This window comes from Sinocyclocheilus rhinocerous, unplaced genomic scaffold, assembly GCF_001515625.1.
Source record: "Sinocyclocheilus rhinocerous isolate Xijiao unplaced genomic scaffold, SAMN03320098_v1.1 scaffold206, whole genome shotgun sequence".
Taxonomy (NCBI): Eukaryota; Metazoa; Chordata; class Actinopteri; order Cypriniformes; family Cyprinidae; genus Sinocyclocheilus; species Sinocyclocheilus rhinocerous.
In genome coordinates, this window is record NW_015647488.1 from 1228787 (window position 1) to 1243897 (window position 15111).

Sequence of the window (15111 nt, forward strand, 5' to 3'; positions counted from 1 at the left end):
TTTGTATACTATTATAGTATTTATTAATATTTTGAGTTAGCTTTTATTTTTATATTTTCAGTTTTAATTTTAGTTTTAATAATTTGTTATGTGCTTTTGTCATTTTTATTGACTTTGTTTATATATTTATAGCTTTTTTTTAGTTTTAGTAATTTTAGTACTTCAGCTTAAACCTTTTTTATATTTGTTTATATTTAAGTAGTTTTTCATCTAATATTTTTTATATTATTGATTTATTTGCCTTCAGTTTTATTTCAATTACTGAAAAATTTTTAAATGACTTTTTAATAGATTGAGTTTTAGTTAACAATAACAACACTGGTATTTATACAGTATTTCATGCTTTTTTACTGAATGAATAGCAATCCAGTCATGAAAAGATCAAAGCTGCAATACATACTGTCTAGTAGGTACTATAACTGGTTTGAAACTTACTTTACAACCATTTAAAAAAGTATGTTCTTTATAGTATGAATATGGGTAGTATTAATGAAATCCAGATGTACTACATCCGTATTGTTACCGTCATGTGATCGATAGGCACCGTTCTCATGGGTGCTTGCCTTGAGCCCCCATGAGAAAATCGACTGAGATTCGGGAACCTCTCTGAGGTCTCACATCGGATCCCACCGACAATTCCTGCCAGACCTGAAACTCAAACCTGCGACCTTTGGGTTACAAGTCCGACTTGCCCGACAACGCAAGATTAAATGCCCTCCAAGATGCATTTGAAATGGAAAGCATTCATCACATTGGTTGGTGGTTTGGGATGCATGTAAGACGTGACTTGTGTAAATGAAGTTGGTTGTTTAGGCCACATATGTCATTTTTACTCACCAAATGGAACTATATCAGTATATGAAAGTCAAGAAGTGACTACGTGTAAACAGGCCCAGTGTCACACTTAATAAAATCTGCATTGCAACTGTAAATGTCAGCATATCCTAAATGTAGACATTGTATTTGTATTCTGACAACATTAGGCCAAATGTAGGTGCATTAGAATAATGAAAATGTGTCAGACGGTGTGAATGGAAAGTGCATTGTGTGAATTTAAAGTGGTGTCATCCTGTGGCAATTCCTTTTGGTATGCAGAGGGTATTTTCTCAGCACTTGGCACGAGAGTGAAAGGAGAGAGCTGGAAAGACCCCCACAAATTTAGGAAGAGTGGTTTCCCTCAGTAAGCATTCTGGCAGGAACAGGTGAGAGGGAGCGGCGATGAAGACACTGCCAGCACTTTCACTCTGAATTTCATTCGGAGACTGCAGCGGATATGACTATAGAGCAGCAGTCACTGAACCGTCCGTTTAGCTTTAGTCATCGCATTTTGAGCTGCTTTGTAGTTGTGTACCTCATGTCGTACACTGAAAGCCGTCGATGCATACTAAAGCTGAGGCTGTCATGCATAGCTCATTGCGCTGTCCCAGGTAGTGGCTACACCATGGAAATGTAATACACAGGTAGAATGGCAATTACCATGACAAAGGGAGTCCTAAAATAGGTGGAGCTTAACATTGTCTCTCTGTCTACGATCAGTGTGCAAATTGCACAATGACTGAGGGGGTTTATATTTAAAGACATTTCTGTGGAAAATCTTGCAATCAGTTAGGTCTTGTCTTGCCGTAACCCAGATTACCATTTGGCACCCACTGTAAAAAGTGGTGACCTGCAATTGCTACCTTAAAGAGTTATTCCTGTTTGATTTAACCCATTAACCCATAGTTTTGTTGGTATAAATTAACATACGGTCGATTTAGCAATATTTTTGGCTAGAATAAAACTATTAAACTTAAGACGTTACATTTAAGGTTACCATTTTTTTTTCAGTGTAGCACAGATTTTCAGTCTTAAATACTTTTTAAACATAAATCTATAATAAAGTATGTTATATTACAAAATGTGATTCTAACAGAAAACACACAAGCAGTGTACTATAATTTTTAGTTACTGTATCTAAGCATTTATTTGCACTAGGCGAAAATATGCACTCTGCAATCGACCTTTTGTGCTTGTGAAATATTATTTTGAACAGGCTGTTGAAACATATGTATCAAAACTGTTTAGTAGGCCTACTATTAAAGCCTCCCTCAACCTTTGGTTTTTGGGTCACACCTCAGTTTGAGAGTTATTATTTAGACCCCCTAACGGTCTAAGTACACTCCTTTCTTATTCTTCAATTCCAGTTCTTTCTCTTTTATGAAGATCCTGGTGTCTTTATTCGGGTGTGGATTGTCGTCCAGACCACTGCTGGAACTTGGACAGTGTGGTCACGTGGTGGCTGTTACTTTTCTCAACGCTGATAGTGCGGGCGAATCACAGGCGTTTGTGATTACAGAAAACAGTCTTTAAACAGTCTTTTATTTAGCAATTTATTTATACAAAGATTGCTGTAACTGAATTATAGTTTATATGCCAGACACGAAGAGTTATAATAATAGATTTAATCTATTATGCTTTTTGGCTTAGAAATGCTCTTGAAACCCAACTTAAATTTGAGTGCGTTGAAATGGAGGACTCGGCTTTGTGAGCCACCGAGCGCCCCCTGGAGGAAGAACACATTATGTTCCATTGGTAATAGTGACATTTGCCGTCCAATTGGCTCACGCAGTCCTCTCCTGTCGACTTTCTGCGGCAAGTACGGAGTTTAGATCCAGTGCTCTTCTGGACTGATGCAGGAATAAAGACGGCAACCAGTCGTGAATGTTAAACACATAGAAGCCGACTTATAAGTTTAAAAATCTTGCGAGTAAATGGGATTCAACGTCTTCCGAACAGAATGTAAAGAATTCCTTGAAGGATGTGGGGAATTAAAGGCTCGTGCGCTGCGCTGTTATTGTTGTTTTTGGCTTATATGTCCGTGTCCTCGGTTAATTCCGGTAAGTTTGCGTGATTGTACTCATTTTTGTAAGGAATGTTATTATTATATATGGCCATTATTGGTCTTTTGCGCACGATATAGAAAGAGACATGAAACCCTTTACACTATTTTTGCATGCATGAACAGAATTGCAACTAGAAATAATATGCATAGTGCAATGCATTCTGATATGTTCACATTGGCAGAGAACAGACAGGTTGCGGGTATGAGATGAATAAACGATGCGCTACTACCTGTTCAGCCCTCCATTGGGAAGCACAAGACGCTCGTGGGTTTCCACTGTTCATTCAGACTGCATGTAAATGCTGTGAACAATTCATATGATCCTAATTGATTCTGTTCACATCAAACCTGGTCGCCAGACAGAAATGACAGTCTGAATGCACAATAGATCACACTTTAGGGCATTGGGATTTTGGTTAATGTGTCTGGACGCAGACACATTTATAGTAGGGTACTGAATTCATTTGTTAAATGGGAAACGATCTGATAACTAGAACAGCTAAATAACTACAGCAGAATAATGATTGCTTTAGTTGTCAACGTCACAAATCAATCTCCTTCAATCGTGTTTGCGTTTGTCTTTCTCCATTAATTAAACCTTTCAAAGCAATATATCGTTTAAAATCGATGCTTTTTCTCTGGCCTGGATATATCCCGAGAATCATGGCATTTTATTATTTTTAATTCTTTTGCAAACCTAAAAATATTACCTGGTTTCATTGATACAGAGATGTATATGCAGATAACAATGTTAGGTTGTTGGCAATATCATGTTTTTCGATTGTTTAGCCTTTTCTGTATCTTCTGTTACCGATAATTAATTACACAGCTTGGAAAGAAATTACTATAATAATTTACTTTTATAAAGTGCTTTATAACTCAATTTCTCAATATAAAAAGCTTAGATGTGGAAAATACAGTGCAAATAATTTGCACGGCAAACTAATGACTATACCACAGTTAATGCGCATTCATCTTTTTAAAATTAAAACCAGTGCCAGTTTTAACAGAAAGCACTGAAACAAAAGCATTACAAAGCATATTAGGGTGCATGAACGCAATGACACGTGTGAATATTCATAATAATGAGCAAGTTTTCAGCAGTTTGGTCCTCATACTGTATGTGTGCTTTAAGTTTTATTTCTGTTTGTAGTGGCATGAAAATGAGTGCATCACGTAAAAAAATATTTAGAAAAAAGTGAAATATATCGGCAGTAATTTGCTGATGTTGTGCTGCTTGCTACACTGCAGAAATGGTAACCTGCAATTGTTACTGTAAAGTGCTAGGCTATTTCTACCTGATTTAACCCATTTAAAGTAGTGTTGTTGGTATAAATGTATTTATATTGATATTTTTGTCTTGAATAAAGCAATTCAATTTAGATATTATGATTTTTATGTTACCTTTTTTCAGCGTATATGTGAATCTGTAACACCAAATATGCACCACTATTATATTATATATTGGTGCATTGGTAATAACAGCCGTCGAGAAACCTACAGGACTTAAATGTAAGGCTTACTAGAGGAAGTCACCTGTGATTTCATTGTATTACAGTTGTTTGGTGCAGTCTGCTAAAACAGTCTACTATTTCACATCAGCAACACCTGTTTGGCAATCTGAAAATTATATACTGCTATAATAATGTAAAAATAGAAGTGTATCATAAAGTTTGCTGTGAAATGATATGGCCATGCCATATATCTGTCAAGACATTTGTGAAGTGTAAACACCCGTCTGTTTGTGGAAATAAGAGCGCAGCGTGTGCTTCGTGATTACGGTGTAGTGGCTGTTAATGTGTTACATTATGTACAGATTAACTGTAGTAGACATCCACGGCTGACAATACACCCAAACAAAGCACACCGAACCTTTTTCACTCAGCTTTTCTCTTTTATGTGGTCTAGAGAGGCGACAAAGCCTCTGCCCATACGTCTTTATACTGAGGCTCTGGCAGTGATGCAGGACGGAGGAATATTAATGAAGAGAGGAAGTCACATTTCCTCACCATTATGAAAAGAACACCGGTTCGAACACCCTGTCTAATACACAGAAGCAACAGAGGAAGCAGGTGAAACAAACATGTCAGAGAATAACTGATCAACTTTAGAGGTTTTGGTCTTATTACAGGCCTGGTGTGTTTTGTTATGACGCCTGTGATGAAAGGCAGAGTGTGCAACACGGAGTTCCTCGCTCCGAGCTCTCACATGTTTGTTTCATCTGATAGTGTCAGGCATCTCATCAAAGCTACGGGAGGACACTGTGAATATTTTATGAGTCTGATGTTGTTCAGTGGGGCAAATCGCTCCTGTGCATTGCATATTAGAGCAAATCTATCAGTTTATCAGGCTGAGATTTTGTTTTTGACGCATTAGGGATGCCAGTCAGTAAAACTGTTAATTGCATAAAATTGTTGAATTAATCACGATTAATCACATAAGTTAATATTTAACTGATAAAAGCTCCCAAATTAAGGCTGACAATACTTAAATAGACATGCAAAAAGAGACATCAATATATTTTGTGTCATATGTGTATAAATGTTATTTGGTGAGGCACATGAAGCCTGATTTGCTCAGACATTTGGAACTGTGGTGCAGTGGTTAATGCATTTTACAGTTTCACTCTCTGATATTTGCTGAATGATCAAAGATTATGAAACTAATAAACGAGTCAAAGGGCCAATATATATTGATCGTTTTAATGTCTTTTAAAGAAATCTCTTATGCTCAACCAGGCTGTATTCCTTCCATCAAAGATACAGTAAAAACAGTAATATTGTGACAATTCAAATAACTGTTTTATGTTGAAATGTAATTTATTACTGTGACGGTAAAGCTGAATTTTCAGCATCATTACTCCAGTCTTCAGTGCCACATGAGCCTTCAAACATAATTTTAATATGCTGATTGGTACTCAATTATTAGTAATGGGTCTTATAATTATCAATGTTTAAAAAAGTAATAAAAAAAATATATTTTTGATCAATATAAAGTTCAAATGAACAGCATTTATTTGAAATAGAAATATTTGGCAACATTATAAACCTCTTAACTGTCACTTTTGACTACAGCGTCCTTGCTGAATAAAAGTATTCATTTTTTTTTTTTTTTTTTTTTTTATAATCTTTTGAATAATAGTGTAATTTTAACAGAGGAAAAATGTTGTGCAAAATGTGCAAAATGACATAAATGTTTTTTTAGCAAACCGTTATTTTAAATTTTCCCAATAGTAATGTATTACTTTTTTCTGTACGGTATATAAATAAATGCAGTCTTGGTGACCATAACAGACTTCTTTCAAATACATTAAGCATTTATTCTAAACATTTGACTGGAATATATATTCTCAAAAGAGCAATGCAATTCTGTAAAATCTGCCATATGCAAATTGAATGAATTATTCATACAGTAAGAGAATGTCTTATTAAGGATTTTCTTTTTGTGTGTGTGGGTCATATAGGGTTTGATTAAATGTCTTAATTTTTAATCACTGATTTGACTTTTTATAATTATTCACATAAAATTAGCGAGTTGAATTAAAAGCCCTAATTAAACACAAACTTTATGATGGTGGATACTCACTGGCTGATATTACTCTCACACAAAATATTGTCAGGTCAGGTCCAAGCTAAGATGTTATTAGATGCTGGAGGGAAGCTGTTTGCATCACTTCCTCTGAGCTGAAGGCAGGCCATGGGTCTCTGGATCAGAGACTGGGATTTGAATCTCAAGGGTGTAATATTCTCAGTCTAGAGGTCAGCTTGAGCTGTGAAACCGCTTACAGACTTCAGGAAAAACTGCATTCTGACATCACTGAAGTGTTAATCAGAGGCTCAGTTTTTCCTCCCCATAAGGGAGCTTTGCTAAATTACTCTACAGTAAGAAATAATCTCGCAGGTCAAGGAAATAATGGAACATTGGTCTAAGCTGCTAGTTTCCCTCATTTTTTCCTCTCACGGTGAGGATATTTCTTTGACTTCTATTATTTTTTTATGCTGAACTAATGATTTTCTATTCCCTAACTCTCACAGAGACCTTTCTGTGTTTTTAGATTTCCATTAAGACATGATTAATGTATTTATTAAGATTTTTTTTTTCCTCATGGACTGGTCTCCAAAATGTAGATAGATCCAGGTTTTAACATTCATTTTGGTCCCCAACAAAACCTGACTAACACAAACATTTGCTCAACTAAATCTAAATGAGGACAAACTGTAGACGTATTGTTTTTCTATGAAAGCGAATTATATTACAACAGACTAATTCTAACCCCAAATGTAAACCTTTTACATTTTTATATTTGAAAAACAGTATTTTTATTGATTCTCCAAAGACATCTCTGAATTTCCTCAAACTGAGGTTTGTCAGATGTAGTTCACTTTTGGAAATGTTGTTCCCAAAGTCACATCTGAACACATACACACAGATAAACAACATCAGCTGAAATTTGGCTGATTTTTGGGAAACGTTCTGAACTAAAATCTCTTCAGCAAGGATGCATTCAGAGTCAGAGTAAAAACTCGCGTTTGAATCGTCAGTGGCAAATTCTTTAAATATAAAAAACTTACTTACAGTCTGTGAGTCAGAACAGCCAGTAACATTTATAATAATAAGAAATGTTATGAGAAGTTACATACTTCACCTTTAATGATGGGACATGTATAATTTGCCTGTTTTTGGTATGTTTTGGCAATGCAATGTTGTTAAATCAGTCATGTATAATTGGCTTGTGCTGCACCATAATACGTTTTTTGATCAAATTCAGACTCATGATCTGATTTTGTAAAATTGCAGCACCTGACGGCCTCATACAAACACACACTAAATATATTTCTCTACTCAAAAAATATTGCATTTACTCTGAAACAAAATGGCACAACCTCTCCCCATCAAATGAGCTTCAGGTTACTCTTTACAATGTGACAGAGCCTCTGCTCCTGACCAAATTTTACACCAATAAATATCCCTCCAAGGCTTTCTGTGGGGCCGCAGTGCTAAGCTACATATTTACAAGGGCCATGTCCAGGGACCGCGGACGCAGCCAAGCCAGAAGTTTCACCTCATAACCTGGGCTCCCTAAATCACGGCTGCAGGTCTAGGTAACGAGTATCACCGGACTGCTGCTTCCAACCTGACTGCACACCTCTCAGACACATAGGAACCAGAACGCTCATGCTTCCCACAAGGGTGACTGGCAAATGTGATTGTGAGTCGGTTTGACAGTTTGAAAAACGAATCGCATGAACTTTTCCAAGAGACAGTATTCCTAAGCAGTGCTCATGGCGAGATTGAATGCCCTGAGAGTCCATACATTCAAATCACGTTTGTCTCCGCAGAGAGACTAATACACTTTATGTTTGGTGTCTGGCTGCAAGCCAAAGACCTATAGAACATGAATCTCATGAGTGGAGCCATTACCAACCGATGGGATCCAGAAAGACTGAATGAACATCTTCAGCCCGTCCTAAGGTTACATTAATGTACTGTATGTGTTAACATCATGTCTGAAACCTCAACTCTTCAGTGGTGGTAACAAATGTGTTTGAGGCAGCTTGACCTTATTCGTTTTTAAGAGGGTAATTTAAGTTGAAAGGCATCGCCAGTGAGCATTAGGTGAAGCCCTGGTGTTGAACTCTTTTAGAAAATATCCAAATAAAAGGCAAAGTATTTGTACAAATGTGTACAAGTGGCTTGATTATAGTAGTTTTAAACTAGAATAAGAAAAATTCAAACAAATGATTTCATATTTAAAGGAATTGTTCACCCCCGAAAAATGGATCCTAATGCCGTCCCAAATCCTTATGATTTTCTTCCATGGAAACCAAAAGAAGTAGTTTAGCAGAATGTTCATGCTGCTCTTTTCCATACAATGAAAGCATACAGTCACCAAGAGCTGGTCATAAGACCCTATTAAAGTACATAAAAGTAAAAATATGACTTGTGCAGTATCTTAAGAGTCTTCTGAAGTCATACAATAGTTTTATGTGAGGAAGACACCGAAAATCAAGTTATTTGCTGAAAATTGTATTTTCCAAAATAGCTCTCAAATCTCATTCGCACTTCAGCGTATTCATTGCTGTGTTGTAATCAGTCATTGTAAATTATTAAAATTTTGGTTTGTTCCTTACAAAAAGTTATTGTCTGCTTCAAATAAACAAGGTATTATTTATATACTGTACTATTATAGGATTTATCAATGTTTTTATTTGATTTGGTTTTTCATTTTAAATTTGTTTAAATTTGAGTAATTTTGTTATATGCTTTTGTCATTTTTATTAATTTAATTTCTATTTAGCTTTAATTTAATTTTGTTTTCAGTTCTACTTTAGTTTTAGTAATTTTAGTACTTAAACAAATTTTTCTAATTTCAATTTGTTGCCAAACAGCGTTTCTTTTTTTTTTTCAGTTTAAGTTTTCATCTATCTTTTATTTCAGTTTATTTCAATTAACAAAAACACTTTTTAATAGTTTTAGTTTACAATAACAACATGGCAAAGATGTGAAATATAGCACACAGTGCATTCATTTTGCTTTGGTGATGGTATGCTTTCATTGTACGGAAAAACACTTTTTTTCTCTCGTTTTGTGTTCTATATGGAGAAGGGGTTCAAGCGGTTCAAAACAACATGAGGGTGAATAAATGATGACATAATTTACATTTTGGGGCAAACTAACCTTTTGCACAGCAAGATTTCATGAACCAGGAATTCTGGGATGCGAAGCATCAAAAAACTACTGAGGCATATTTCTGAATGCATGTTACATTACTCCCCTATTTAAAGTGTAATGTATGACTGTTCCAAACACATCCTGCCCAGTGGGAGACATATTGTGTCCTCAGGGATGACTGGCTTTCTGTGTCTGTCATCCCCTTTAAATACATTATTTCCCATCTGCAGGGTGTGAATTTGTTACCTTGTGATGGATGACGTTAAGCAGACAACCATTTCACTCTGTAGTCAACAAACATTACTGATGATTAGATCTTCACGCACTGATTTATGTAACGGCATATTATCATTCTGACAAGGGATGACACAACTTCTGATGTCTTCGCTGCAAAACATTTCCATTTAATTCATGAAAAAAATGCCCAGTGGCCAAACGGCGACTGGCTTTGTGTACTCTAGGCTGTGCCAGGCCATTTTCTTTGTTAGATGACCATCAAAGACAAAGAGGCTGGTTCAGATAACAATCTGAGAGCTCCCACACAGTAAATAAAAGTAAAGAGCAGTGGAAATATTGATCTAGAGCAAACATGGAGCTAAGCATCAGGGCATTTCCATCAGCCAAACCGCACTGTTCATTTCGGCATTAGAAAAAAAGTTAGAGAGTGTAAAAATAGAGAAGACAATAATTGTGAAAATAATTGTGCATAATTCATAATTTAAAAACATGCATGAGAGTATCTTAATAAGAAGATACTATAGATGATATAAATATGTAGTTGTGCTTGGGTGTCCTAAGTCTTGTGAATTCGAGTGACCATGTAGAAACACTTTACCAATATATGAACTGGAAATAAGTTGTAAGGATAATATCAAATAAGAATTGTAATTTCACTTCAGTATATGTGTAAATTCTGCATAACTATGAATGATTTTTTTATAATAATTTTTATAAGCAATTAGCTTGTGTATGGTAGGCTATTGTGTTCAAGCATATAGAAAAAAAAACATAATTTTTTAATCATGACAACTCGTAGAACAATTTTAGAATGTAATGGATATGACAATGTTATGTATTTGTTCTCGGCGGACTAGATCTACTGCGCACACTGCTGCAGCAGAGAAAGTTTGGACTTGATGCTGTCAATAGACTCGCTTCAGTGAGCATGTAATATATTCTGCTGCTGCATAACCATCTAGACAGGTGGTGCTGGTGGAGGTGGAGGGTTTCAGAGGAAGATATGCTACTTTAGGACCAGCTTACAGCGAACACGGAACCAGACTGTTTAAATGCTGAGCAAGCAATCTATTTGGCTGCAGAATAAGCAGAGGCCAACCAGCTTGTTTCAAATATTTCTGATCTCTCTCTCTCTATACATTATATAAAGATACATTATATACATATTATTTTTTATCTTTTATATATACTGTTTATCAACTGGACAGTGATTTTACTCCTTGCTTTTTCTGATAAATGGTTGAATAAAATGGTTATTCAGTTGTAATAAATGACTTTAACTGGTCCATTCTGATTTCAGTAAAGCTAAAAGTAACAGGTAAAATGTGACATCTTTCTGAGTGCTTTTATATGTTTTTTCAGCAGTAGACTAAGGAAATTCAGTTGTTATCATACACAGTGAAGAGTTACAAAAGAAGAATCATTTCAACAATGAAAAATCTTCTTTTTTTTTTTTTAGTTTCATTATTAAAAATAAGCAAGAATTAACTTTGAAGATATGTAGAAAGTGCATGCAAGACACAGGCAAGCACATTTTCTGCAGTTTTAATGGTTTTCTTTTTTTTTTATCATGAATATGAGACTGCGTGAAAGGTCTTGTAGCATGTCACATCAGTGCCTTTTATCCCTTTCTGTCTGTTATATTTGTCATCCTCAGACAGTTTATCTGCTCCGCTCAATGTGACCATCAAAGCACTGGAGGGGAACTCAGCGATAGTGACATGGGACATTCTGGAGGGAGACCCAGTCATTGGGTTTGCCATCACCCAGCAGGTATTGAACCAGTTTATGGTCAATTTCGAGTCCTAACGTGCAAAACACGGCAAAATCACCTCATAACTCAAGTTTAATGAGGCAATATCATGGAGGAATGCTTGTGTAAGCATGTTGATTAGATAAGACTCTGTCTACTTTCTCTTCAAGGGCACATGCTGTTGATATTTTAGGTGGCCTTGAGCTTTCTGTAAGTGTTTTATGCATGCATGCATTAGTTTGTGTGTGTGTGTGTGTGTGTGTGTGTGTAAGCAGATTTGAGGAAAGCAGTCTCTGTGGAGACCTCCGTAATAAGGACTGCAGTGACCATCTGCTGGAGTACAAAGCCATTACAGCTTGTCACCAAACTGAGCGAGACAGAGTTTCTGCAGTGTACATGAATGTGTTTGTTTGTTAACTGTTTTTCTCCTTGTGAATTTCTCAGGCCACTTATCACAACTATGGGAATTCACCAAGAATGAATTGTGCTGATAGCACTGTTTATTAGTGCACACTGTAAAACTTAAAATAAAGTTTTAAAAACTTTTTTCTAAAAGTTTAAATGCAGGTCATTGGTGAATCAGACGTTTTTCAGGACATTATTAAATTCAACATTAAATAGCCTGTAAAACTTATTTTACTTTTATGCGAATATGCATTTTTGAGATGATAGTATGCTGATTTAGTTACTGCTTTGACATGACTACTGAAACTAAGGTCTGTCTCCAGAATCACACCAAGATTCTTGACTTGATTTTTAGGTGTTTGACCCCTAGAGTCAAGGTGATGCATTCACCTTGAGAACTTCATCTTTGTTTCCAAATGCAATGACTTCAGTTTTCTCCTTGCTTAACTGAAGAAAGTTTTGGCTCATCCAACTGTTTATTTCATCAATGCATTGGCAGAGGGAATCAATGGGGCTGTAGTCATTTGGCGATAAAACTAAGTAAATCTGGGTATCATCAGCATAGTGTAACAGATCGGCCAGGCTCCGCCACCACCCAATCACAACGATCCCTCTCACCTGAGTTCTGAGCACCTGCACCTGTCACCAGTCAAGCACCTCATTACCAGCCTGCATAAAAGCACACACCTCAGACACCCTCACTGTCCGGTCTCGTATACACGTAGAGGACTCAATTACTTTGCTACTGATTGCCTTTGAATACTTCTTGCATTACTTACCTCCTGTGTTCCTCCTAGTGTCTCCTCGTCTCCAAGTGTCTCCTGTATCTCCTAGTTCCCGGATCGCCGTAAGTGCTTAGTCTGGCAGGTTGGTTAAATATGCAATGTCCAAAAAAGTTTCTAATGTGGTCCTTGGTGCATGTGGACTGGGGAGACTGCTGCTGGATCCATGTTTGGTCTGTCGCTCTGTTGAGGTATTCGGCCAATCACAACGCATTGGATAGCTGGCCAATCAGAGCACACCTCGCTTTTTCAGACCAATGAGCTTTGTAAAAATCGACGCATTTCAGAAAGGCGGGGCATAGAGGAGAGACAACAATGTACAGTATGTGGAAAATAATGTGTTTTTTTAACCTTAAACCGCATAAACACATTTCATTACACCAAATACACAAAATAATGTTCTTTTTAGCAGCATCATATGACCCCTTTAAGCTATTGTTAATTTTATTTAAAAAAAGGTCATTTGTATGGTTTTAGTTTTAGATTTTGTTAACTTTTATAACCCTGCTTTGAAGTGGGTAGAAAATTAGCTGTATTACATTATTACATGTGATTATGAACTATTTCTCTTTTCTCTCATTTTTTTGATGCATGCACAAACAGAACGGAGAGAGAAATTATAGAGAAACAATATCTAAAGATTCATAAGATATTTGTTATATCGGGTTTCATGGGAGTAACATTTGTCATTGGCAATTTATTTATTTAAAGTTATTAAAAACAGAACATAAAAGTGATTATGTTCTGGAATTGGTTTTAATAATAAATGAGAGATTTAAATAACTAGCAAAAATAGAAATCTGATAATTTGCAGTATTGGCAAAATTAAAGATTAAAAATAAGAGATTTCAAATGTATTTGTTGAATGGTGATAATTACCCATTTTATCTTCCAAAAATAAATAAATAAAAAAAGATTAAAAAAATAAATAAATGGATAAAAATTGATCATTGGATATTGGAAGGGAGAGAAAAAGAAGTGGAAAAAGAAGAGTGATTTGTTGTTGAGCAAAGAAGGGTTGTTGCATATTACCTACTGATTATTATAAGTATTGCAATGACAGTTTTTGTTTCTTTAGATTAACATACACTGATTAATTGTTCACAACTAGACTAGGAACATGTATAAGAAAAGTAAATAGGATAAATATTGATTTCACATTGACTTTAATGCTTGTGGCATCAACCACATGTCTCCTTAGATTATTAGCACTCTCGAGGTCAAATTTTTATTCATTTTGATGTTTATAGAAAAAGGACGTTCGTATGCTGCGATTCATCCAGGAAGTGAACACCACCACTCATTCATGTGCATTGTGGGACTTGGAGGAGGACACAGAATACATTGTCCATGTGCAGTCCATTAGCATGAGTGGCACCAGCCCCCTGAGTGAACCTGTTCTGTTCCGCACTCCCAAAGAGTCAGAGAAACTGGCCTCCAAAAGCCCAGGTGAGCCAGCACTAACAAACTACTACCAAAATCATGATTTAGTTTGGACATAATAGTCCAAAATGCCATAATAGTTCTGGAAATTATTTGAAATAGTACCATTTTGGAAACTCTGCAATTCATATCTTGCAATTGCAACTTTATTTAGCATATTTACAATGTAATTTTGACATTATATCTTCACTGTAAAAAAATATTCCGTAGCTTTTACAAAATCATTTTGGATAAAAGAGAACGCCACAGGAAGAATCAAAGTTCATCGCAAGTAGCTTTTCCACAAACTGAAGTATATACTAATATATATATACTTATAGAAGGTACACAGAGTATATACTTATAATATATAAATATATACTAATCAGGGGTGTGAAGAAACAAAATACAAATACTCACGTTACAGTAATTAAGTAGTTTTTATCAGTAATTGTACTTTTTTGAGTAGTTTAAAAATTGTGTACTTTTACTTTTACTTGAGTACATTTTAAGTGATGTATCGGTACTTTTACTCCGCTATTTTCCTCCGTTTGTGGTCGTTACATTCTTATTTTAATTTTATTTTTATCCATCAACGTGATTGAATAGAGAGTAATAGGTCTCGTGACTTTCCTCAAATCAAATTGTGCATAGAAAACTTTAACCGCCAACTGTTTATCACGGCTGCTGGAAGCGCATTCTTCAAGCATCAATTCAGTCGCATCTTCCTCTAACTTAATATGTTAAGGTAAATTTCGGATTCCTGCTTACTAAATGATTTGTATATATGCTTGCCTATCTACACGGCCTGAAATTTGGTGTGAGGTTGCGGGTATTGCATACAGTGTAAACTCCCGCAAGTGCCACATTCGGTAAATTCCCACTCACTTATGAGACGCGCGATCTGCGCTGCCTCGTCTCTCTCTCGCGTGCGTTCTGCAGCAGTCACTTGGAAAAGT

At 35.8% G+C, this 15111-nt stretch overlaps 1 protein-coding gene across 1 annotated transcript in view; it reads left to right on the plus strand.

Annotated features, from left to right (window-relative positions):
• The first annotated feature begins 2634 nt into the window (after nucleotides 1-2634).
• Nucleotides 2635-15111, plus strand: part of LOC107709291 (fibronectin type III domain-containing protein 5-like) — a 21040-nt gene continuing 8563 nt past the window's right edge. Inside the window, exons 1-3 of the mRNA XM_016513753.1 lie at nucleotides 2635-2876; nucleotides 11448-11563; nucleotides 13981-14179. Coding sequence (XP_016369239.1) covers nucleotides 2798-2876; nucleotides 11448-11563; nucleotides 13981-14179 — 394 coding nt within the window. The 5' untranslated portion in view covers nucleotides 2635-2797. The remainder of the gene's footprint in view (nucleotides 2877-11447; nucleotides 11564-13980; nucleotides 14180-15111) is intronic.